Source organism: Lynx canadensis, chromosome D2 (assembly GCF_007474595.2).
Source record: "Lynx canadensis isolate LIC74 chromosome D2, mLynCan4.pri.v2, whole genome shotgun sequence".
Taxonomy (NCBI): domain Eukaryota; kingdom Metazoa; phylum Chordata; class Mammalia; order Carnivora; family Felidae; genus Lynx; species Lynx canadensis.
Genome location: NC_044313.2, coordinates 78,212,425 through 78,239,586, shown reverse-complemented (window position 1 = coordinate 78,239,586; position 27,162 = coordinate 78,212,425). Strand labels below are relative to the sequence as shown.

At 41.5% G+C, this 27,162-nt stretch overlaps 1 protein-coding gene across 3 annotated transcripts; it reads right to left on the bottom strand.

The window, feature by feature from the left end:
* Positions 1–237: 237 nt before the first annotated feature.
* Positions 238–26,518, bottom strand: ZNF25 (zinc finger protein 25). Of its 3 annotated transcripts, none has more exons than XM_030335427.1 (6): positions 24,506–26,518; positions 24,286–24,401; positions 5,526–5,652; positions 5,144–5,239; positions 2,933–2,996; positions 238–2,473 (listed from the first exon to the last, which is right to left on the bottom strand). In XM_030335427.1, the coding sequence occupies exons 2-6, from the start codon at positions 24,298–24,300 to the stop codon at positions 1,420–1,422; spliced, it is 1,356 nt and encodes a 451-aa protein (XP_030191287.1). In that variant the 5' UTR covers positions 24,301–24,401; positions 24,506–26,518; the 3' UTR covers positions 238–1,419. The 3 variants fall into 3 exon arrangements, with proteins under 3 accessions (XP_030191287.1, XP_030191286.1, XP_030191285.1); XM_030335426.1 differs by having other exon boundaries at positions 26,406–26,518; XM_030335425.1 differs by lacking the exons at positions 24,286–24,401; positions 24,506–26,518 and having other exon boundaries at positions 5,526–6,593.
* Positions 26,519–27,162: the final 644 nt, after the last annotated feature.

Here is a 27,162-nt window from a genome sequence, read left to right as displayed (position 1 = left end):
ACACTACTTCTTCACACAGCACTGTTTATCATACAGACTGTTTTCATCAGCTGTTTTTAAAAATAAACTCAGTCTGGGGCGCCTGGGTGGCGCAGTCGGTTAAGCGTCCGACTTCAGCCAGGTCACGATCTCGCGGTCCGGGAGTTCGAGCCCCGCGTCGGGCTCTGGGCTGATGGCTCAGAGCCTGGAGCCTGTTTCCGATTCTGTGTCTCCCTCTCTCTCTGCCCCCTCCCCCGTTCATGCTCTGTCTCTCTCTGTCCCAAAAATAAAGAAACGTTGAAAAAAAAATTAAAAAAAATAAAATAAAATAAACTCAGTCTTTTCTTAGGAATAAATGTGTCCCTAATGCAAAATTTGGCTGACCACGAGACAGCTGGAGAATTTTACAAAAAGACTTTTAGCTTCTTTCTGAAGGATCAGTTCAGGAACACCTGAATTCACTTAAAAATGCCAGGAAATAGAGATGCATTAAATTTTAAAAGAACAGTACACTTAAAATACACACTGGAACAACAGGAGTCGATGCTGAGGGTTGACGTGGGATCTCCTCACGCACGTGAGAGCTGCGGAGCTGAGGTTACGGATTTTCCTGTGTACACTTACGGATGGGATCCGTGTACACACAGACATCTGTGATCGGCCTAGCAGCACGCGGACACACGTCAGCTCCACTCAAGGACTTTTCACGTGTGTTTAAGGATGTCACCTGGCTTCTCAATGGGTTTGTGCTTTTTAAAAAGCTTCATCTATCTATCTATCTAGACATTTGCAGGTTTCTTCAAAGAAAAAAATAACCCAACCCTCACCATCCAGTCGCTGCAACATGACTTCTGGCGTAACTGTCACCCTCACCCAATACAGATACTGAGTTTTTGTCAGGAAACTGTCGTATTTGAGATGTCTGCGATGGTTCTATCCTGGCATCGCTCATCTGAAGGTCACAGAGACGTCACTTCTCAAGAAGGGCTTCTGGATCTGTTTCGATGTCTAGTCACCCCTTTGAGCGTTGGGAGTCCACCTGTAAAGTATTTCTGAAGCTCAGGATGGACACGGATAAGAGGCTCTCATTCACGTGAGCTTTGGGATATCTAGTGATGGCTGCCCTGACCAGAAAGTTCCTGACCTTCTTTCGTTTTATTTGTTCTTCTCTCATGTGATTTGTGTTGTACAGTATACTGTGACTTCTAAAAGAATGGTCTCTCTCACGCTTTACAATTTGTAGAGTGTCTGACACTAAAGTCTAACATACGGTAAAAATTTCTTCTAGATTCAAAGAATTTTTGTGTATCTGCTGTCAAGAAAAACTCTTATGACTAAAACGTTCCCATATAGATGATATTCCTAAGTTTTTTGGTCTTGTGTGAATTATCTGATTATTCTCATGGATGAACTCAGAAAAAAGTTCCCAATTCATGCTGTTTATAAGCTTTTTTCCTCTGTGTGTGTCTTCTGATGGGCAGTGAGTTTTGATTTCTGGATAAAAGTTTTCCTACACTCCTGACATTCATAGGGTTTCTCCCCTGTGTGTTTTCTCTGATGTATGATAAAATGTGACTTCTGAGAGAAGGATTTCCCACACTCTTTACATTCATAGGGTTTCTCTCCTGTGTGAGTCCTTTGATGTAATCTGAGGACTGAATTCACAGAGAAGGATTTACCGCATTCTTGACATTCATAAGGCTTCTCCCCTGTGTGTTTTCTCTGGTGTTTAGTGAGGTCTGATTTATAGTAAAAGTTTTTTCCACATTTATTACATTCAAAGGGCTTCTCCCCTGTGTGAGTTCGCTGGTGCACTGTGAGGGCTGACTTCTGGTAGAAACACTTCCCACACTCCTTACATTCATAGGGTTTCTCTCCTGTGTGAGTTCTCTGATGAGTTTTGAGGTGTGAATTTCTAGAAAAGAATTTCCCACATTCCTTACATTTATAGGGTTTCTCCCCTGTGTGTGTCCTCTGATGTACCGTGAGGTGTGATTTCTGGGAAAAGGATTTCCTACATTCATTACATTCATACGGCTTCTCCCCCGTGTGTGTTTTCTGATGTACCATGAGGTATGCCTTAACATAGAAGAACTTCCCACACTCGTTACACTCATAGGGTTTCTCTCCTGTGTGTGTTTTCTGATGTTCCACAAGGTGTGGCTTCTGGTAGAAGGATTTCTCACACTGATTGCATTCGTAGGGTTTCTCCCCTGCATGAGTTCTCAAGTGTCTACTAAGAGAGGACAGGTGGTAGAAGGTTTTCGTACATTCTTTACATTCATAGGTTTTCTCTCTGGCTTGACCTTTCTGTTGTCTTGTGAGGTCTCCATTCCTAGGGACCGATGTCCCACATTCCCTGGGTTTGTCCTTTGAGTGAGTATGCTGATGTATTAGGAGGATAGACTTCTGGCAGAAGGACTTTCCACATTCACTACATTTATAGATTTTCTCTCTGGCAGGAGTTTGCTGGTGTTTTGTGAGTTCTCCATTCCTAGAGAGAAATTCCCAAAGTCAGTAATACATAAGGTACTCTAGCTGAGAACCCATTTCTAGAGATGTTCCCATACTGATTCGATTCATGGTTTCTCTACTATGAATGTTCTGACACACACTGTGGTTTAACATTAAGTAGCAGGAACCTTCCTTTGCATTGTATGCAGTCTCTTAATTGCCTGAGATCTGCTTTGGTTAACAAAGCCTCCCTTCCTGTGCAATTGAAGAAATGAAAGACTGCTTCAAAGTTTGAATCTCCTGGTCCTACAGAAGATCTCCACTGGGGAAGAGGGCTTTCCCATTTGGAAAGTGAATTCTTTGGAATTCACTCCAGTGTTTTAGTTTTCTCACGTTTAGTATGAACTAGTGAGTGCCTTCCCACTTCCAGTACTCCCATCAACACTTTTTTTTTTTTTTTACAAGTCTTTTCATCTTAAAATCAAAATCTTAAACTTGCCTTGAATTTTCAGCTTGGCTTCCCTGGGATCTTGCTCCTAAGTCATGAATCTTCCAAAGGTCTTCTACAAAGGAATTCAAAATTTAATACCATTTAAATCTTAACATATTATTATGGTTGTAGGGCTGATTCTTAGGCTTCAGGGCAATCTCCCCAAATAAAGGAATTCTTATATGCAAATTTCCTCTATGCTTTTGGTTTAGAAAAAATATAAACACTAAAGACGGTTGGAGCAGACAAGGGAAGAAATGTCATTATAAACCCAAGTACTCTGACACTTTACAAACATTTTAAAAACCTGGAGAAAAAGTTAAGGACAAAGAAAAAGAACGGGGAGCAGAGAACAAAAGACATTCAGAGTGCTGCACAAGAATCTGGGACTCAGAATGCGGTAAGCCCATTACAGACAATGAACAGTAAGTAGGGTGAAAAGAAAAATTAGTAGACGACTGTGTCCACTGGAAATATTGGGGAAAGATGAAATTGGATGCAAAGCTAAGCCTTTGTCAGCCAGAATGTAATTTACTGTTCATTAGTGACTATAAACTTCTACTTTATTTCCTCTGTACCCACACACGACAGTCTAGATGCCTAGTCTAGTCCCTACAGTGACTACATCACAACGTGTGTGGAGGAACAGTTCCACACTCCGGGCTCTCTCCGTCTCACTGGCGTAATTTTCACCGGGACAGAAGACCCAGGAACACATACATCCCAAAGGAAAGATGATTAAACAGCAGTGTGCAAGCCATCGTACAACAGGATGAGTTTCCATTTGTAGCACGGACGTTTTCAAGCCTGACCACCAAAAAATACTGCATCTCCAAAGTAGCGTTACCACGACCCAATGCCAGTCTTCCACTGCATTCCTGTCTTAGTTTCGACATTTCTGCTTCAATTTACTACATGATCTTTAAGGATGAATTATTGAACATGATCCTGGAACCTTTACTGACCTTTAGATTTACTCCTCTTTAAAGGCCTGAAAGGAAGCGAAAGATAAAGAGCAGGGGCTTGGGGTAGGAATTTCATGGCCTTTGCAGGGAAGATGTAAGAAGTTAACGTGACGGGGACATGTGCAAGGCTAAGTGAGATGCACAGGAAACAAGAGCCTGTGTGTCTTTGGTCTTAAGAAAGGATGAGCCCTTGCAGGAGTGACTGTGAAAGGCACAGAGCAGAAGAAAGGGTCTGTCTCTTGTGAGTTCAGATTGAATATTTCCACAAACATCTAGTGAACAACTAAGAAATACCAGGCATTGTTCCTAGTCCTGGCAACGCAGAAGCTCACAAGTACAGGAAAAGCATTTAAGGAGCAGAGTGAGATCATCTTAGCGGGTTTTCTGTTTTTGTTTTTTTATCTTAGTGTTCTAACACTCCAAATAAGGTGCAGATTTTAGGAGGGATAATCAGTACCTGTGTGAAAGACAAACACCATCTAAAAGGAAGTATCAACTCTGAAATAATATAACTGATGAAAGGCATAATGACTTGTAACCTAATTTCAGAGTTTAAAGAGAGAATAGGAAGTTAATAAACTGGTGCTGAAAATAACTGAGGCACATTTCATTGTTAATAAAAGGTGGGAAATGGCATTCAAAGAAAAATTTATGGTCAGATTTAAGATCTAACACTTTAGGGGTGCCTGGGTGGTTCCATTGGTTAAGCATCTAACTCTTAATTTCAGCTCAGGTCATGATATCACAGTTTGTGAGATTGAGCCCCACATTGGGCTCTGTGCTGACAGCGCGGGGCCTGCTTAGATTTCTCTCTCCTCCTCTCTGCCCCTCCCTTGCTCATGTGTACACGCATTCTCTGTCTCTCTCTCAAATAATAAACTTAAAAAAAAAAGAATTGTTAAGATTTAATACTTTAAGATTATAGTGTTCTAGAATTCCCACTTAATTCCCAGGTACTGGAATAATGGGAATTCCAGAAAAAAAGACAAACATCTAAGACAAGGTTAGGCAGGAATTAGTTTTGTATATAGGAAAGAAAAGTAAATCTATTTTACAAAGTCTGGCAAAGGACGAATTTATGTGGAAAGAATGAAAACTGGAGGTGCGATTTATGTTGCTTGCATATGCAGACCAAGTGCCCTCAGTCATTCCCAGATGTATAGGGCATTTAAAAAAGAGATTCCTGAAACATATTTCAGAAGGCAAAAGGCACCAACCACCTCACTAGCGACAAGGGTTCTAATTTCTCTCTCACCTGGGTAGTTCCGACGTGGAAATTCCACCTCCAGTATCCACGGTTCTTTTCCTTGCTTCAGCTTGAAGACTGCATTTGGCTTATTCACACAGTAACCTATGAATGGAGAAGAAAACACGGTTTACTTGGGATTTAGGGCCTGTGAAGGATGAGGAAGTACAGTTTGAGAACACTGAAGTCCTACTTTGGCTCGGCAAATTTAGATTCTTTCACCGGCGAGGGTGGGGACACGCATTCTTTCTGGTGCCCGAAATGGCCTCATCACATTTGACCCCTGAAACAAAGCCAGTATGGCGCAGCCCTACAGGGACCTTACGTGTTGCAGCCACTGGGAAAGGAAATGCGAACTACTGGCAGTTCCACACGGGGAAGTTTTCCTCACCCACTGAGACTAGGTGACCGTAGTTCTCCCGCATCACTTCCTTGTACAGGGTCCTCTGAGCAGCGTCCAGTAACTGCCACTCCTCCCGGGTGAATTCCACAATAACATCCTTGAATGTTACAGGTCCCTGTAACAACATATTTTGGTTGAAACTGAAGTATTCAGAGTGGAGTACCATGAAAAAACCACTTGTGAACTAGCTCTTAATGTGCCATCAGGTTTACTCTAGAAAGCTGGATGCATGGCTACTCTGTACATAGATGAAATATCTGCTCACTCTATTTGCTGAGCTACCGCTCCATGCCTGGAATCCTGCCAGGAGATACGTAGATGAATGAAAGCAACTGTTCCTGCTGTGAAGGAACACACAGTCTGACAAGGAGGCAGAGGCGTAAATACTCAAATGCAATACACATGGCAGGTGCTCTGACAGAAACATGTACGAGATATAAAATGGTCACAAGAGGGAGTGGTTACTTGAATTTTGTATTATCAAGTTAGATTTTCTTGGTTAAGCTGACTAATGGAAACTTTGGGAGCAAAGAAGACAGAATTGACAAAGACATGGATGGATGCGTGAAAAATGGCAAGTTGAGGAAAATTACAAAGAAGACAGTCTGATACGAGAATAGGGTGTTGGACAAAGATTAGTTAGAAGGTAATACAGTCCGGTCCGGTGACAGAATATGGAATAATTCTGAATGTGTCTCTGGACCATTAAAATGTATTTTGCATACCCACTGAATTGGTACCTGCTTATTAATTTATATTTGTAATAATCTGTTTATTAAAAATTGGCAAGTTTTATTTCTATTTATAATTAAAAAACTAATTCTAGTATTTTATACTATGTGGATTGTCTTACATGTTTTTGGGGTGTTCACCCCTTCACTTTGTAGATGCGAGTATAGATAACGGAGCTACTGAAGTGATACATGTGGGTAGTAAGCAGAGCTACAGGAGTAGACTGGTAGCTTAGAAGAAAACACTAAAGGGGCACCCAGGTGCCTCAGTCGGTTAAGTGACCAACTCTAGATTTCGGCTCAGGTCATCATCTGGTTTGTGAGATCGAGCCCTGCCCCGCGTAGGCCTGCTTGGGATTCTCTCTCTCCATCTCTCTCTCTCTGCCCCTCCTCCACTCGTGCTTTTTTGAAGTTAAAAAAACACTAAAGAAGAGGCAAGAGCACATCAGAAATATGGAGTGTTACAAAATTAAGAGGCATACATGAGCAATAAACATTTAAAGTAGCAGCACATCAGAAAATGGAGGTATTACTTAATTCATACATTTAAAGTAGCAGCAGTGGGGGCACCTGGGTGGCTGTCGGTGAAGCATCGGACTTCGGCTCAGGTCATGATCTCACGGCTGGTGGGTTCAAGCCCTGCATCCGGCTCTGTGCTGTCAGCTCAGAGCCTGAGCCTGCTTCAGATTCTATGTCTCCCTCTCTTCTCTGCCCCTCCCCTGCTCACACTCTTTCTCTTTCAAAAATAAACATGAAAAAAAAAGCAGCAGTGGGTAAGAAATAACTTCCTTGGAAATTAATTATTGAGAGAAGGGGAGGTTACTTCCCATAGTACCTCTATAGTTTGATAATGGCTAGAACTATAATGCTAATTATTTTCATTCTCTCACTTTTATTGACAGGACTATTTAGGGCTATGAAATTTCTTCCAATCATTGCTTATATTTCATAAAACCTGAAATGTGAAAATTTGAGGAACTTCTTCATTGGATATAAATTCTTGCTTCACATTTCTTTCCTGAAAACACCATCCTATTCTTTTACATATAAGTTGCTAATAAGAATTATGTCCATTCAAAAAGAAAAGAGTTCTGTCAATTTTATTTTCTTTCCTTGCCAAGAGATGTAGACTTTGTTCTTTGTGGCCTAGAGGACTCTTTTTTTTCCCTCTGCTTTTAGGTCTAATAGTTTTACTAGACTCTCTCTTGGTGTTTACCATTCTGGGTCAGTTCTCTCTGGCACAGAGAGTCTTTTCAGTATGTAATTCAGTTTTCCTTTTCTTTATGGAAAGTTTCCTCTGATTAAATATTAGTTTGAGATTTTGTTACTGACGGATCCTACTTCAGCTTCTACTTCTGTTACCCTGTCTTTCTCTTCCAGTTAATTCTTCCCCCTCCCACTCCCTGGGGTCTCTTTTCCATTTCTCCTGTGTATCATTTATCAGGCGTTCATTCATCTTCTCCCCAAGGTGCCCTGAAATTTAATCTTCTATTCTGAGATGATGTGCTGTTCTACCATTTCTTTCCTGAGTTAATTTGCTTGCATTTTATATCTACTTGTTTTTCCATTTCTGTTCTGAGGCTTTAATCTCTGGGGTTCAGGTTCTTTCCTGTCTGAAACACGTAATATTGGAAGGCTGTCTCCTCTACTTTGTGTGTGTTTGGGGGAGGAGTACTGACGTCAGCTGAAAAAATGTCAGTTCACACATTCCAATTTTTCTTGTATTAGCATTGTATACATGTTGAGTAATTTTTGGCTCATGATCAAATGAAGATAAAAGCTTATTTTATGTTGGGGAGGGTGAAAGTGTTACTTAGTTCAAAAATGTCTCTATTGGCATAGTATGTTCACATTTTTTTTTTTTTAACGTTTATTTATTTTTGAGACAGAGACAGAGCATGAACGGGCGAGGGTCAGCGAGAGGGAGACACAGAATCTGAAACAGGCTCTAGGCTCTGAGCTGTAAGCACAGAGCCCGACGCGGGGCTTGAACTCACAGACCGCGAGATCATGACCTGAGCCGAAGTCGGCCACCTAACCGACTGAACCACCCAGGAGCCCCATATGTTCACATTCTTGAAGAAAGCACTACTGGGGGAGGTATCTTTAGATTCTGTGTAGTGTTTTTTGTTTTGTTTTGTTTTGTTTTTAGGGCACCTGATTTCAGCTGCTTGTTTTCTTATGTGCTTTCAGTACGGGCACACAAGGAATTCTATTTCTTTTCCTCTGAGTTGCTGATGTTCCTGCACACATTCTGAGTCCCTTCTTTTTTAATCCCGGTGCCAGTACTTGGACCCCACGATTCCAGACTTTCCCCCATCTTTCCCCGATCAGGGTGAGCGCCTCTGCTTGTGGCAGAGTCCACTTGATCTTCTGTTCCTTTACAACTGTGACCTCACCATCCTTTGTCTTCCATCAACCCCCTCCTGACTTCCTGCTCTGGGGGGAGCTCCCAGCTGCTTCTGCTCTTGACAGTGATCTCCCAACTTATACATAAACTGAAGTGTCCTGCCTCCTAGCTATACAGCAGGTTGTGGGGTGTGGAGATGTTTGTATTTTGCCAGCTAACATTATTCTATAAAAGAAATTGAGAAAATGAGAAAAAGAATCAATTGGGCAGAAAGAGGCAATGAGTTGAATTTTGTTCACACTGTGAAGTGACTGTTGAACATACAGCTGGAACTGTCCATTTTGGCATGTAAGTGAATTTCCACAAATAATATTGTCATATATGTTTAGCAGGGTTCTGGAAGAGTCCAAAGAAAAAAGAAAAAGAAGTCTGTGGAAATAGGAATTTTCAAGATGATGGTAGGAGAAACTAGGCCAAGACCGAAGCCTGACGGAACTTCTCTAAATAGAAGAGCAGGCCAGGAGGAGAGTGCTCAGAGACCAAAGACAGACAGATTCACAACAAATGGGCAGTCCTACTGTGAAGCCAAATGTAAACATCCAAGGTAGAGTAATTGGGTAAGAGCACAGCAAGGGAGTGAAAGCTGTAATCATTAAGCACGATGATTGGAGAAATTTTGGGAAGACTTAAAATTCTTCAGAGAAACCAGCTTTTGGAAGCACATCCTAACAGCTCGGGAAAACAAAGGCCTAGAGTTTGATAAGGACAGAACAATGGATTTGGCAGGGAAACTGATCAGAGTCAAGCTTCTAGGATTCCTTGTCCTCACCCCCTTTTTAAAGAGCATTCAGTTGAAGACAAGAACTGGTGAAATGAACTGACCACATAAAGCAGAGGAAGACACTGGCTCTAAGTGTGGGAACACAGCAGCCAGAAAGAGAAACACAAAATGGGGTTATACACACTGTATTCCCTTGTAATACAAAAGGGTTTTTGTTTTTGTTTTGTTTTGCTTTACAAGGCAACACCTGTGATGAAATACTTACAAGTACTGTTTTCTTATAGCAATACCACTTCGGCAATTAAGAGAATACCTAAGATAATAAAATGGACATGTGACTTTTCATATGCGGAGCCAAATGCTGCAAGACAAAGAAGGAACACCCACAAAGATCTAATGAAAAACGTTTTGACTCTAAAATCCCATGCCTTGCCAGATTTTCTTTTCTTTTTTTTTTTTTTTTTTTTTCAACGTTTATTTATTTTTGGGACAGAGAGAGACAGAGCATGAACGGGGGAGGGGCAGAGAGAGAGGGAGACACAGAATCGGAAACAGGCTCCAGGCTCTGAGCCATCAGCCCAGAGCCCGACGCGGGGCTCGAACTCCCGGACCGCGAGATCGTGACCTGGCTGAAGTTGGACGCTTAACCGACTGCGCCACCCAGGCGCCCCTCTTGCCAGATTTTCAATCAAGGATAAATTTTAAAAAAGATGTCTTCTTGGGCACCTGGTGGCTAGGTCGGTTAAGCTTCTGACTGTTGATTTTGCCTCAGGTCATGATCTCATGGTTTGTGAGTCAGCCCTGTATCTTGGGGCTCGTATGTATCTCTGTGTGTATCTTTGTGTGGAACCTGCTTGGGATTCTCCTCTCCCTCTCTCTCTTTGCCCTCCCCCTGCTCATGCTCACTCACTCTCTCTCAGGCTTTTTAAAAACAGATGTTTTTGTAAACATAAGGATACTAAAAGCATACGAACTGTGCAAGTATTCTCCAAAGTACTTGGATACACTGAAAAGGAAACAAGAAGGAAAAGCACGTGGTAAGCCAGAAATGACAGCTAACGGATATGAGGTCACTAAGAACTTCTTTCTGGGACAGCCATAGTAGGAAGCTGTGGGGAGTTAAAACGGACTGCATTCGGAGGCCATGAAAAGGAACAGACTGTTGCGCATACTAAACAATCACACTGTCCTTTCTAGATACTGATGAGCATGTTAACAACGTGCTCACATCTTTTCATGGAATACTGACAAGATCATTTTCTGACCAGAAGACAAATCTGAAAATAACTGAAATCATATAGAATATTCTCTGCCCACAGCTGATTTAAACTTAGAAATCAATAACAAAATTATGTAGGAAAGTGCCAAATATTTGGAAATAATATTTGAGCACTTTTGTTTAGTGTTACTGGAAAACAAAAAAAGTTCTCTGAATGATCAAGAAAACTGATAAAATTATATCCAGAATGATGAAGAAAACAAAACAAGTTAACAATATCAGAAATGAAAAGGGTGACAATTCCTATAGGCCTTGCAAATGTTAAAACAATAATAAAGAATACTGTGAACAATTCTAAGTTTATAAATTTGACAACTTAGATGGAATGGACCAATTCCTGGAAAGAAAATATTAAATCTCACTTAGAAATACCTAGAGCTGAATAGTCCTATGTATTTATTCAGTAAATTGCTCTTGTAGTTAAAAAACCTTTCGATGTGAGTGATGGTAGAGAGCTTCAAAAATTGTTCCCTCCAACCGAGGCAACCATTATTAAGCTGGCAAAAACTGACAAAACCAACTTTTTCAGAACTCTAGAATCTAATTCTAAAAACAAATGAAAAGCTTAGAGCAACTAGCGAGGTACCTAAGAAAGAGGATGCTAACCATGAAGAAAGCACTGGCATTTCTGCTTGCCCACCTACCAACCCCCTCTCCAGGGTAGCAAGGGCAGTAGGGACAGTGCCTGTGTTCCTGGTGCAGATTGACAGGGTGAGACAACAGATTTTGTGTTCAAAAACTGCTAAGTGTATTGATCTGTCTAGTGGTTTCCTGGTGGGTGAGTGCAGAGGCTTGCCTGCCTTTTGCCCTTCTAGGTCTGGACTGGCACCCTGGGCCAGACTCAATGAAAACTACGTCACGACATGTACGGTCTGTGGCACGGTGCTGGGAAAAGCAGAGACAACTCCAGAGGCCCGGGAAGGTGGAAGCTGAGGAGGAAGACAGTAGGGAGAAAAAGGGCCTGCACAGACTACAGTGCATAAACCAGGGACTCCAGAGAGCAATGTGCATGCCCAGGGCTGGACAGGCTCAGACAACACTAGAGAGGACACTGGGCTGACATCCATCTCTGGCTAATCTTAGGGCTCTTCAAAAGAGGTGGAGGGTAAGGCAAAAGGGTAGACAGCATGGTTAAATGGAGAAGGAGTGCCCCAGTGCAGAGCCACTATGTAAATATCGAGTGAGTATTTGATTTTTCTTTTTGGTTCCAGAAGTTTAAGGAAATCTCTGTCACATCACCGGCTGACCTCTGAGATAATGGAACAGAAATGGCAATGACCACACTTGACAAGAAATATCGCCTTTGAAAAATTGGAGAGCAAACAAATGAACAAGTCCAGCCTTCAGCGAGCAGCAAAAGCAAACCGTGGGGAGGGGGACAACCTGCTTTCCAGAGTTAAGCACATTATAATGTTTATTCATATTACAAAACTTCTAACCAAAAGGTAAAGGCATAAACAAGTAGGCCCATTCACAGGGGGAAAGAAAAGGAAATTGACAGGAATCATCCCTCAGATTATGCAAATATTGGATTTACTAGACAAACAATTTAAATCGACTCTCTTAAGCATGCTCAAAGGGCTACAGGAAACCATTGACAAAGAACTGAAAGAAACTAGGAGAACAATGTATGAACAAGTAATATCAAAAAGATACAAGTTATAAAAAGAAACCAAAAAGAAATTATGAAATTCAAAGGTACAGTAACTGGAATATAAAATTCAATACAACACATCGAAACAGATTTGAGCAGGCAAGACTGAAGACATTTGAAATGAATCAGTCTGAGGAGAAGGAAACAAAGAATGAAGAAAGATGAACAGAGCCTAACAGGACCTGTGAGGGCACCATTAATCATACCAACAGAAGCAAACTGGGAGTCCCAGAGGAGAAGAGGCAGGAAAAGAGACATAATATTTGAAGAAATAATGGCCAGAAACTTCCCATATTTGATGCTAGACGTAAATGTGTACACACAGGAAGCACAGTGAACTCCAAAAAGGAAAACTCAAAGAGCTCCATACCAATATACGTTATAATCAAATTGTCAAAACCAGAGACAAAAAGTCTTTTAAAAGCAGCAAGATCCTCACTATGATTAAATCCTCAACAGAAACTTGGAGACCAGAGGCACTATGATGCTTTAAGTTCCTGGGAGAAAAACCTGCCAAACAAGAATTCTAGCAACACTGCCCTTGAGTAGCGCGGGAGAAGTTAAAAGGTATTGGAAGATAAAGGCTCAGGGACTAGCAGGCTTGCCCTACAGGAAATGTCAAAGGGAGTTCTTCAGCTTGACACGAAAAGACATTAGACGGTAATTCAAGGCCACACGAAGAACACAGGTAAAGGTGACCGTAGAAAAATATAAAAGCCTGTATTATTGTATATATTTTTAATGTTTGTTTATTTTTGAGAGAGTGAGACAGATCTGAGAGAGGAAGACACAGAATCGGAAGCAGGCTCCAGGCTCTGAGCTGTCGGCACAGAGCCCGACGCGGGGCTCGAACTCACAAGTCACGCTTACGGACTAAGCCACCCAGGCGCCCCTAGTGTATCTTTTATTATAACTCCTCTTTATGTGCTGGATGGTTTAAAGCCAAATGAATAAAATAATTAACTGCAAGTCTAGGTTAGTGGGCACACAAAATATGAATATATGTGACACTAACAAAATGAAGGGGGAAGAATGAGCTGTTTCAGCAGTTGCTGTTATGCAAGTGAAGCTAGATTTGTATCACTTCAAATTGTTAGGAATTAGGGATATTAATTGTAATTGTCAGGGTAACCACTAGAAGATAACTTTTAAAAGGCGAAACATTTATACGATCTGAAGAGAAACCAGAGTATGAAGATAACTTTTAAAAGTAACAGAAAGATAAAAGGAAATGAGTAAATCAAAATGGTACACTAGAAAAAATTAAACACACAAAAATAAGACAGTCTTAGAGACATTAAGGGAAATGAAGGAATACACCCAGAATAGATGTCAAATTGCAGAAGTAATTTAATTTAGGGTTTGTGCTGGTTAAACTGAAGATTATAGGGTTTTTTTTTATTTATTTTTTTTTTTATTTTTATTTTTGGGACAGAGAGAGACAGAGCACGAACGGGGGAGGGGCAGAGAGAGAGGGAGACACAGAATCGGAAGCGGGCTCCAGGCTCCGAGCCATCAGCCCAGAGCCCGACGCGGGGCTCGAACTCGCGGAGCGCGAGATCGTGACCTGGCTGAAGTCGGACACTCAACCGACTGCGCCACCCAGGCGCCCCTGAAGATTATAGGTTTTGAGGGAGAATAACAAAGAGTCCTCATCATAATATATCAGTATGGGGACGTCTGCTTGGGATTCTCTCCTTCTCTCCGTCTCTCCTGCTCACATGTGTGCGCATACCCTCTCTAAATAAATAAAACTGAAAAGTGTATAAAGTATAAAAGTATATACAGTGTGGGTCCATAATACCTCTGGTGATGATAACCTAGATTACTTTGTTAAGGTAGTTTTTGCCAGTTTTCTCCACTGTAGAGTAGCTTTTTCTTTTTCACACTGTATTCTTTAAAAGAAATTTACTAAGTCCAGCACATACTCAAAGAGGGAGTAGGCCCCACCTGTAGAAGTTGGCACTATCTACATATATTGTAATTTTTCACAAAGAATATCCTCTTCTCCCTGCTTACTTATTTGTTCAGTCATTTATTTATATCACTATGGCTTCAAGTATTTAATGTTTTGCGTTAGAATCCAATAGTGTGTGGGGCGTCTGGGCGGCTCAGTAAGTTGAGTGTCCGACTTCGGCTCAGGTCATGATTTCGTGGTTCGTGAGTCTGAGCCCCGTGTCGGGCTCTGTGTGCTGACAGCTCAGGGCTTGGAGCCCGCTTTGGATTCTGTGTCCCTCTCTCTCTGCCCCTCCCCCACTCATGCTCTGTCTCTCTCTCTCTCTCTGTCAAAAATAAACAAACATTAGGGGCGCCTGGGTGGCGCAGTCGGTTAAGCGTCCGACTTCAGCCAGGTCACGATCTCGCGGTCCGTGAGTTCGAGCCCCGCGTCGGGCTCTGGGCTGATGGCTTGGAGCTTGGAGCCTGGAGCCTGTTTCCGATTCTGTGTCTCCCTCTCTCTCTGCCCCTCCCCCGTTCATGCTCTGTCTCTGTCTGTCCCAAAAATAAAAAAAAACGTTGAAAAAAAAATTAAAAAAAAAATAAATAAACAAACATTAAAAAATTAAAAAAAAAAAAAAAAGAATCCAGTAGTGTGTTATTTTGTCGCTCAATTGTTCCAGCTTTGCCTACGAGAAGGTTTCAGGCTGGCTCCATGTCCCCTTGACACGTCCTCATCTTTCTGAGCACATACGTTGTGACACTACAAAATTATATGGGCTTATTTTAAATTTCTATTACCTCATCCCTCAAATCAAATATTTCTCCATGTTATTCTAGTTCCCTTTCATTGGAGGATGGTAGTTAGAAATCAACACCTGTGAACCACGTATGATTGTTGCTACTAGACTGTCGTCACTGTTTACAGGCACTTCGGCAGAGTTAAAAATATTGTGTATGAACTCGTGTATACACACATCCGTAATCCTTTCTCTAAATACATATATGTCAAGCTAGTATATATTAAGGTAGTGTATATACATTTGCTTTTCAATAAATGGGAGCTGGAATAAATGAGCATCCGTATACAAAAAGTGAACCTCAGCCAATAGCTTATACTTTATATACAAAAATCAACTCAAAATGAATTATAAACCTAAATGCAAAGTGTAAAACTACAGCATTTTTAGAAGACAGGAAAAAGTCTTCGTGACTCTGAGCTAAGCAAAAACTCTTTAGATACAACACCACAAAAAATTTAGAAAGAAAATCTGGAAGTCAGAAAAATTTGCTCTGTGAAAGATATAGTTGAGTGGAAAGAGTAGGCATAGAAAGGGAGCAAATATTTGAAAATCACAGAGCACTCTCAAAATGCTTTGATCATATAAAGAACTCAAAATTCAGTAAGAAAATAACCTAATTTAAAAGATTCGGGCAGAGAAGATATATAGATGGCAAATAAGCACATTAAAACATTTCCAGTATATTAGTCATTAGGAAAAATGCAAATTAAAACCATGATGGCCTACCACTACATCCCTATCAGCATCCCTTTTTTTCTTGAAAAAAAAAAAAAAAAAAGAAACTGACAATACCAAATGCGGACAAAAATGTGAAGCGAGCAGAACTCTGCACTTTGTGGTGGGAATACAAAACAGTACGGCTACTCTGGAAACGGTTTGGCAGTTTCTTATGAAGTTAATCAAATACTTACAACATGACCAAGTAAGCACTTGCCTAGGTACCTATCCAAGATACATGAAAATCTAAACATACAAAATCTAAGCACAAAAATCTAATCACAGATATTTGTAACAGCTCCTTTCATAACTGCCAGAAACCCAAATGTTTGTCAGCTGGTGAACAGATTAATGAATGGGATACATACATACAAGTCCATAGTCTCTAGCAATGAAAAAGGATGAGTTGCTGATACTTGGAACATGATTAAATCTCATGCATTATGCTAAATGCCAGTTGGTAGTCTTAAAAAACTATATACCATTTGGTTCAATTTATATGACATAACAAGAAAAGGCAAAATTACAGGGATAAAGAATAAACTGGTGATTGCCAGGAATTAGTGGTGGTGAGAGGGACCAAGAAAGTTTTGAGATGATGAAACCGTTCTATAATCTTCACTGTGGTGATGACTGTGCCTTTATGCATGTGTCAAAACTCACTAAAATGTATACCCAAAAAGAATGAATTTTGCTGTTAAGTTAAATAAGGAAGATAAGAACACAGCACAAAACAAAAACGACTTTATACCACAGAAGATACCAAGTATTCACAAGGATATCGAGAAACTGGAGCCCCTGTCCATTGCTGGTGGGAATGTGAAATTGTGCAACTACTACAGAGGATATGTGTCGATTCCTCAAAAACCTAAGCCTATAATTACCACATGATCCAGTAATTCCACTCCTGGTTATATATCCAAAAGAACTCGGAACAGGGACTCAAACAGACACCTGTACACAAGTATTCATAGCAGCATTATTCACAATAGCCACAAGGGGCAAATGTCCCAGTGTCCATGAAGACGAACACATAACAGAGAAGCTGAGAAGATGGTGGAGTAGGAGGACCCTAAGCTCGCTCCATCCCATGGATACAAGTAGGTAACACATCACTGTGAATAACTCAGCAAACAACCAAGACAAGCAGAACAAACTCCACAGCTAAAAGTAGAGAAGAGGCAGGTGCCTGGGTCTGTTAAGCATCTGACTTTGGCTCAGGTCATGATCTCACGGTCTGTGAGTTTGAGCGTACGTTGGGCTCTGTGCTGATAGCTCAGAGCCTGGAGCCTGCTTCTGATTCTGTGTCTCTCTGCCCCTCCTCATGCTCTCTCTCAAAAATAAAGACACATTAAGAAAATAAAATATTTTTAAAAGTAGAGAAGCAGCTCCATCACAGAAGTCGGCTGAGAATATTATCAGAAGTGGATGCAAAAGTAAAGATGGAACTCATTAACTCATTAAAAGTTATAGAATCTTGATTCTTAATAAAACATCAATAGCAAAAAAAAAAAAAAGATGAATGCATAAACTAAATGTAAATACAAACAGATGAATATCATTTTAAAGTCTTTAACAGGAAGGAAATCCTGTCACATGATACAGTGATGACGCTATGCTGAATGAAATATGCCAGTTAAAAGGGGCAAATACTGTGTGATTCTACTTATATGAAATGCCTAGAACAGTCAAGTTCATAGGTGAATAGATTGGTGGTGTCTAGGGGAAGGGGGAAGGGGAGTTACTGCTTAATAGGTAGAGTTTTAGTTTTGCAAGATGAAAAAGTTTCAGAGATGGGGTGGTGATGGTTGTACCATGATGTGAATGTACTTGATGTTACTGAACTATGCAATCAAAAATGGTTAAAATGGTAAATTTTATGTATATTTTGCTATAATTAATAAAAGCACAAGCCAATACCCACAAAATGCACTAAAAAAACTATAAAAGTATCAAACGTTGGCATACACACCAGACTTAGAGGGATCAAAATCCCAGAAAAAAAGAAATTGATTGGAATGAGTCCTATGCCTTTAATTCGTATTCTCAGGGTATTTTCAAATTTCATAAGCAGGGAAAAAATGCAGGGCAGAAAATATCTTAGAGCTGGCATCTCAGGAATAAGGATAAGAAGCTAGTTCTGAATAGAATGTAGAAAAGGAAAAGAGAAGCTGATCTCACTATTAACCATGAGAACAAGCCCCTAACCTAGAAAATTACAAGTTTTCCAAAACCTCGAAGAGAACCAAGAATCCAAAGATGAACAAAGGAAAAAAACTCAGAAGAGAAAAGAAAACCACAAGTTCTTTCACTTTTGGGGGCTAGTAGGGGACAGAGAGAACCAGGCCAACTTTTCGCAAAATGTTCATGTTTGCTTGCGGGCTTCTGTGACGTATTAGAATCGCTAAGAGCTTTAGTCACAAAGCAAGTGATCGCCAGCCTGCCATTTGATACTATCTGGTTTCATATTCAAAACAGAAGCCTAGTGTCTGCCGCACTTTTACTTCCCAAGTGTCTCAAGGTGATCAATTTATTTTGAGTTGGAGAACCAGGGAATGTTTCAGCAGCACATATAATAAGTTGGGGAAGCAGTTTCTAGAACCAACTAGGAAGGTCCATAACAGACAAGGATGCTCTGAAGTACAAACAGCCACCAGTTTTCCCCCGAGCCCTCTACTGAGTACGTGGTGTCAACCCTCCAATGGCTGGGGGCAGAGACGATGGGCAGGACGAGAGGTCTCAGATGGGGAAGGCTCTGCAGGAACTTCTCAGTTACTCCTCAATAGCCTAGCTGGTGGCTAGGCTGCACAGCAGATCACTGGAGACCTGGTGGCGCTCAGATCCCAAGCTGTGCTGAAGAGAAAGCCTGCATCCTGCCCTTAAATCATCTGAAGCCAGTGGTGAACTGACCCTAATGTCCAGGGTCAGCTCCAGTATGTCTTAGATCAGTTTAGCAACCAGACTGATGAAGGGATGTGCCTTTTTCTGGAGCTATTATTTACTTTGACCTCTACTGTCCCTTTATAAAATGTCTAGCACATAATACAGAATTAGGGGACATGCAAAAAAGTAGAAAATTTTGATACATACTAAAAAAAGAAGCCTAGGGGCGCCTGGATGGGTCAGTTGGTTAGGCGTCCATTCAGGTCATGATCTCAAGGTTAATGGGATCAAGCTCCATATCAGGCTCTGCATGGACAGTGTGCGGCCTGCTTGGGATTCTTTCTCCTTCTCTCTCTGCCCCTCCCCAGCTCACACGCATGCACACATTCTCTCTCTCAAAATCAGTAAACAGACTTAAAAACAAAGAAGCCTATTGAAGCAGACACAACCTAGATGTTGGGATTAGCAGATAAGGACTTCAAAGTAATTACAATAAAATGTTAAATGACTTCACGAAAAAACAGACTGGAAATGAAAGAATGGGGAGTCATAGCAGAAAAAACAAAAACCCAGGAATTTTTAGAATTAAAAGATACAGTATCAGAAGTGGATTCTGTGGGCTTATGAAATGAAGAGAATTAACAAAACAGAAGGAAACTATGAACTTGAAAAAAACTCTGTTCAACGAAATATTCAAACTAAAAAACTAAAATAGCCTCCAAACTAAATACAGCATTTGAAGATATTCAGGACAATATGTACATGGTGTCTAACATTTGTGTAACTGCAATCTTAGATCTTAGGAAGAAAAAGAGAGAATGGGACAAAGAAAATATCTGCAAGTGTTCAAGAATTTCCTGAAATGATAAAAGGAACAACCAGGGGCGCCTGGGTGGCGCAGTCGGTTAAGCGTCCGACTTCAGCCAGGTCACGATCTCGCGGTCCGTGAGTTCGAGCCCCGCGTCGGGCTCTGGGCTGATGGCTCAGAGCCTGGAGCCTGTTTCCGATTCTGTGTCTCCCTCTCTCTCTGCCCCTCCCCCGTTCATGCTCTGTCTCTCTCTGTCCCAAAAATAAATAAACGTTGAAAAAAAAATTAAAAAAAAAAAAAAAAGGAACAAACCATAAGTCTTTATCATCCCAGAGGGATAAAACAAAACAAACTGTACCTAAGCACATCACAGTCTAACTGTCAAAAACTAAGGATAAAATGGAAAATCTCTTTTGTTTTTTAAGGTTATTTATTTATTTTGAGAGAGAGAGGGAGAAAGAGTACAAGTGGGGGAGGGCCAGAGAGAGAGGGAAGAGAGAGAGAATCCCAAGCAGGCTCCCTGCTGTCAGCAAAGCCTGATGCAGGGCTCGAACTCATGCACTGTGAGCTCATGACCTGACCCAAACCAAGAGTTGGACACTAAACTGAATGAGCCACCCAGGGACCCCAAGATAAGACTGAAAATCTTAAGCACAAGTGGAGGAAAAAGACACATTATGTTCAGATAACAATGAGACTGACATCTCAGAAACAGAAGACAAAGGCATCCTATAAATGCAGAAATGAATAAAATGCTCAGCATAGAGGTCTATATTTGGCAAAAAAATATCCTTCAAAAACCAAGGGGAAATAAAGACATTGTCAGAAAGACAAATGAAGTGAATTTGTCGCCGTCACTCCTGCACTACGTGAAATGATAAAACAAGCTGCTTCGGCTGAAGGGAAAAGACATCAGAGCCAATCCCAGACCTGTAGGAAGGAATACAGATACCTGTATATGCAGATATTTGTATAAACATAAAGCAGTATTTTATGTGCATACACACATGCATACTCAAGTTACTTTAAAAAGTCAATACCGTTTAAAGTAAAAATAACAAATATTTGGGGTTAAAACTGTATGTAAAAGTGAGATATAAGACAAGGACCACACGGGTGGGAGGATGTAAATTGAATTATGCTGAAGAAAGTTACTATGTTGTTCATGAATAAATATTACTTGAAGACATAGGTGATAAGTTAATGGTGCATACTGTAGTCGCCAGGCTAAGCAATAAACAAAATAACACAAAAGTAGAGCTTAAAAGTCAATAATACTCAAAATGCTCAACCTACACGAAGTACCACAAATCTCATTAGGATAATGAAAAATCCACACACAAACGTACTAGAATAAGATCTTAAAAATAGCTAGTCCAAAACACACAAATTTACTTTAGATGTCTGACAAATTAACAGGTGAGTTTTCAATAGTATAATATAGTGAATGCTTTCAATGTTTTAAAACAGAAGAACTTCCAACCCAGAGTTGTATACACAGTGAAAAAGTTCATTTATATTTCAGAAAAACCAAAGTGAGAATTTTCTACCAGCAGATCCTCACTAAAACAAGGAAACAAGCAGAATAAAAACAATAATTATAAGGGCACTTGGGTGGCTCAGTCGGTTAAGCGGCCGACTTCAGCTCAGGTCATGATCTCAGTTTGTGAATTCGAGCTCTACGTCGGGATCTGTGTTAACAGCTCAGAGCCTGGAGCCTGCTTCAGATTCTGTGTCTCCCAATCTCTGCCCCTTCGCTGCTCATGGCTCTGTCCCTCTCTCTCTCAAATGTTTAAATAAACATTAAATTAAAAAAAAAAAACAGTAATTATAAAGGGTGTTTTCAAAGAAGAAATTCATGCCAACACAACTTTAGGGATAAAAAAGATCTAATTTGACCAAAATGGCTATGAACAAATAAAAAAATACAGTATCTGCAGACAATGAACTTTTCTAAGAGTTGGTCGTGATGACTGTACTCAAAGTTACTTCAAAAAACAAAAAGGCTCGCTAGTCATTTCTGCTGTCCCAAACTGACCGTTCAACTCAGCAATTAGTTACAGAGCCTAACACAGGGGAAACACTGTAGCACCGTCGAGTGAATTCTGGATCAGGAGAATGGCACATAGATACACATTCAAAACTGACAGAAGCAGAACTGTAGAGTAGGTAAGTTTGGTTTTTTGTTTTTGTTTTTTTTTTTTTTGAGCTTCCTCCTACATTATTTCTCCCTCTTTCCAAAGCCTCTTTCTCCCACTATCATGCCCAAAAGCTACGATTTTTAGTTAGTAACAGATAATGTCTACATAGGGGGGGTGCCTGGGTGGCTCAGTCGGTTGAGCATCTGACTGGCTCAGGTCATGATTTCACAGTTCGTGAGTTCAAGCCCCACATCAGGTTCCACGCTGACAGTGGGGTTCTCTGTCTTTCTTTCTCTCCTCTCTCTCTCTCTCTCTCTCTCTCTCCCTCTCCCTGCCCCTCCCTACTTGCTCACTCTGTCTCAGATACATAACAAACTTAAAAAAAATCCAATACCAACAAGCCCTGTGTAATAACTGGCTGTAAAATGTTTGGGGCACTGGGTGGCTCAGTCAGTTAAGTGGCCAACTCTTGGTTTTGGCTCAGGTCATGACCTCACGGTTCACGGGTTCAAGCCCTGCATCAGGCTCCACACTGAAGCTGGGGGCCTGCTTGGGATTCTCCCTCTCTCCCTCTCTCTGCCCCTCCCCTGCTCATGCTGTCTCTGTCTCTCTCAAATAAATAAACTTAAAAAACTTCAGCTTAAAAAAAAAAAAAGATAATGTCTGTTCAAAAAATTTATGATACAGTAGAAATACCATGTCAGAAGTTGGGCTGTGAGAGTTATGTAAGACTGACTATGTCAAGTGCTTACCAAAGGGCTGGGAATTTAAAACAAAGATATGGTTACCACAGAACTCAGCATTCATTTTTTTCTGGGTAATGAATGGTGAGAGGAGATTAAGGTGGGACACACAGGGGCTTCCAAGATACTAGTAATTGTCATTTCTTAAGCCAGATAGGGGATACAACTGTGTTTCATTAATATTCCCTAAATTTTACATATACATTATGCACATTGTTTTGAATGACTTTTAAATAAATAAATAAATAAATAAATAAAATAAAGTAAAATAAAATAAAATAAAATAAAATAAAATTGAAATTCAGTGTTTCTCCAGCCCACAAGGTCCTACATATTCTAGCCCCTTCTACGTCTTTGATTTTACCTCTAGGTTATTCTTCCCTAGGTTGCCTCTAGCTTCAATGTCTTGAATACTGTTTCTGGAACACGCCTCAAGGTGCTTGTATTTATTGTTCTTCCTATCTAGAATGCTCTTCCCCTAGAATTCTACTTGGTTCCCTTATTTAATTTAGGACATTTCTCAAATATTACTTTAAAAAAAATTTTTTTTTAATGTTTATTTTTGAGACAGAGAGAGACAGAGCATGAACGGGGAGGGTCAGAGAGAGGGAGACACAGAATCTGAAACAGGATCCAGGCTCTGAGCTGTGAGCACAGAGCCTGACTCAGGACTCGAACTCACGGACCGTGAGATCATGACCTGAGCCGAAGTCGGACGCTTAACCGACTGAGCCACCCAGGCGCCCCTCAAATATTACTTTTTAGAGCGGCGTTCCCCAATCAACTTATCCCCTGTTCCTCACTTCTCTGTATCATGCTGTCCTTGTAACTGCTTGTTTACCTCTGAGCACATACACGAGGAATATCACTCAAATGATGACACATATAGAAAATATATCACATTTATTCGTATCCCCACCAATTTCCTCAGAAAAATCTTATATATTAGACGTTGTCCGCTTCACGGCGGAGGATACAAGTTTTCCAAAATTCTAAGTTTCACTTGAAACCTCAACTTTTAACATTGGCAATAAATACCAAGAGTCATTTTCCTTGAAGTGACAGGCTCACTTCAGCCATTTTTGGGAAATGGTAAATACTTCTCCGAATAACTATAGTTTGTCTGACAGTTGCTCTTTCAAGCAAAAAAGGTGGCCAGGAGAGCTCACAAATCAGTTGCACAAGTGCTTTTCCTAAATGACCAACCATCATTCCTCAGTATGCAGCAAAAAGAACTGTATGTGCACTTCCCATTTGGTCATACTGAATAGTAAAAAGGGGTGTGTTTGGGGGGCGCCTGGGTGGCTCAGTTGGGTGTCCGACTTTGGCTCAGGTCAGGATCTCACAGTTCACGAGTTCGAGCCCCACATTGGGCCCTGTGCTGACAGCTCAGAGCCTGGAGCCTTCTTCGTTTGGATTCTGTGTCTTCCTCTGTATCTGCCCCTCCCCCACTTGCACTGTCTCTCTCTTTCCAAAATGAATATTAAAAAAAAAAAAAGATGGGTATTCGGGGGGTCAAAATGTAATAAAATTAGTTACTTTTACTGTTTCATCAAGGCTGTCCTTAAGTGAAGGTGAATTTTTTACTGTTCAGTACACTGTTGAATAGTCACCTGCTATCATTGTCTCATTCATGTCCAACAGCAATCTATTCACCACTGCTTTTACACCATCAGTGTAAAAGGCAATTTGCATCTTAGTATTAGGTTCTGACCTGATACACTCCTTTGAAAAGGTCTTGGGGAAGCCAGGGGTCTGCATTCTGGAACTGCTGTGTTATTCAAACAGTATTTTCCCTGAAGGTGATTTTTAACTATTTCCACTTTTCTAGTTTAATATAGGGCTCTTTTTCATAAAACTCACTGAAAATACACCACACCACACACACACACACACACACACACGGCTAAATAAATGACTCACCTGATACTTGTTCATTTTCTGCTGCTCTTGGGAAAGGATAGAAACTATGAAGCCAGAACAGGGAAAGGTGGAAGACAGAAGTCTTAAGAGACCTTATCTTGCCGCTCAGGAATCACCTGTGAGAAATTTCCATACATTTTAGTCAAACATAAACCCCTAGGAAGATATCCCTTTGAGCCATGAGAAGGAATAGAAAGGGGCATGATAAAGGAATACCCACCTGTCCATTGGTGACTCTGATACAACCTCGATGAATCTGGGAAATTTTTGAGTGAACCTAAACATTTCTTTCCTACTAGCTGTTTTGCAAATTATGTACCCATTTACTAAATAATACAAAAGAATTGAAAACTTCAACATCCAATAAGAGCAAGTTAGGCAAAATGTATAACACATATCCAAAGTGTGGATCCCTATGCTGGCATTACAAATGATGTTGAAAAGCACTGATAAAGAAGTGTTTGTTACATAATAATTGTTCCTATTAACATTATAAACCCCACGAAGTTAGAAAGTCTTCAGAGCTCTCAAAAATTAACATGTCTCTTCTCCCTAAATTGCAGTTTCTCAAAAATCACTTCTCTAAGACACCAGTTTTGACTTAAGCATGGTGCAGTGGACCTGGAGACTTTGGTTCCCTGCTAGTCTCTGGCATTAACAAACCTAGTGACTTCGTTTCAGTGGTATTATATTTAACGTGAGGAGGGATTAGATCTAATTTTGAAACTTTCATGTACCATTTTGATTCCGTAAATTTTCACTCAGTGCCACAAATCCCGACAGTACCCTGGAATTCACTGTCCCCTCCAAGCCTGGGCTGGGCCAAGGGTAAAATTTAATTAGGCCTCGAAGAATTATGACAGGGACACAAATCTAACTTCTAAAATAACAATTTGACACCATAAATCCCAGAACAGGCCCTTGATGTAGGTAAGCAAAAGGTAACTAGATGCCATAATGCTGAGATAGCAGAAAGCTCTTCCCGATGGCCTGATGCTTACAAAAAGGCCTAATAATAAGCCCAGATACACCAGCCAGAGGCATTATGATAGCACCTTAATAACACGGAGCAAGGATGAAATTCCAGTTTTTGTCTTTTTAACAAAGTGTGTCCCATTCCCCCTCTAGAAAGTAGTCTCCGGCTTGGAGAGGATTCCCAGCTTCTCCAATAACACGTAAGATTCAGGGCTCAATTTACATGTGTAACAGTCCTCTGAGAATACAAATAGGTTGGAGAATGAGGGAAGGGCCTCAATTATCCTTTTGACACAAGGGTTCTGAGGAAACCTCAGGAATTTTTGTTAATTGAACACTAGGTTAGGTCCATTACACTCCACAGTTATGCTTAGGGACAATTATTGTACTAAATACAGCCCAAGGCTGTAGGAAACCGCATGAACCAGAGAGTAAATGAAACGAATTTACCCACCCCCTCACCGCTAACGCTGAGTAAACCAATCAATTTCCGACCTTTCGTACTCCTGTTTATTAAAATGGAGGTGGTTAATGCCGATTCAAAGGATGGTCATGATGATTATGATTAAATGAGCCAAGAATGAAAAGAACAGCATACCTCGGTAATAATAAAAGCAGCTCACCTTTATTGAGTCCTTATCAAACTTTATATATATACGGCCCTATTTAATACAGCAAACAACCCCAGTAGTTAGTGTGGTTATTTTACAGATGAATGTCCGAGTCGTACCCAGGTCATCCCGCCCAGTTAAGTGGCGGGCACCGGACGCGCGCAGGTCCCCCGGGCTGACACCGCCGCGGCGCCGACAGCCACGCCAGCAGCCACGCCAGCGCGGACGCGGCGGGCCCGGGGTCCACGTCACAACAGCCGTTCCCCCCGCGTCCCTCCCCGCTGCTCCCGCGCCCCGGGCCAACTCGGGCCGCCCGGCTCCGCAGGTCGAGAGCCAGCCTTCTGGGGAGGGGCGGCAGGTGGACAACGGGCTTCCCCGCCAAGCCCCCTGCCCGGCCCCCTCCCCAGTCCTCGGAGGCCAGCCGGGCGCTCAGAGGGGGGCGGCGCCTTCCAAGTTCTCCGACTCGTCGCGGCCGCGGAGACCCGGCTTCCCCCCGCCCCCGGCCTCGCACCCGCAGAGAGGCCTCCGACACACCTGCAGGGGCTCGGCCACCGCTCCCGGCCCGCGCAGGTTCCAGGCCCCGCCCTCTGCCGCACCGCGGAGACCTGCAGGCCCCGGAGTCCTATCCCGCCCTGGGGCAGGAGACAGAAGATGGCGACTATCAAACGGAGGTGGAATTGCGCATGCCCAAAAGCCCCGCGCGCCTCACTCTGGAACTACGCTTCCCAGAAGCCTCGATAGCAACTCCATTTTGGATGACATATGATAATACGGCCTGGCCTCCTCCAGCCGCCTGAGCGCTGCTGGGATTTTCGGGACGCTCCCCCCCGTGCTTACTCACAGTGACAGCTGGTGACAAGTGGCAGCCCGCAGTCAGGGGGGCTTGAAAACAGATAACTACCCGGAAGCGGTGCGAATATTGATCAAGTACTTGGAACCAAGTACAACAATACATTCAAATAATAATGCCCACTGACATCTGACTTTTATTTTAGGAATGCTAGTTTTCAAAATTATGCAAATGACACGTGAAATTTGTAATAAGGAGAAAATGCGTATAGGCTAAAACAGAAAACTAGTACCACACATACCATTGCCCAAAAGAAAGAAAAGTTTAATGTGAGTGCACAGTCTGCGATTTTTTTTTTTACTCATTTTATGCTAATAGTATAAGATAACTCCTTTCACTAGGGAATATGCACTGAATATGCAGTGATTTCCTGGTCAGTCACATTATGACATTAACTTAGTTTTGTGCCAACAGAAATGAATTTCCATTCAGTGTAATGAC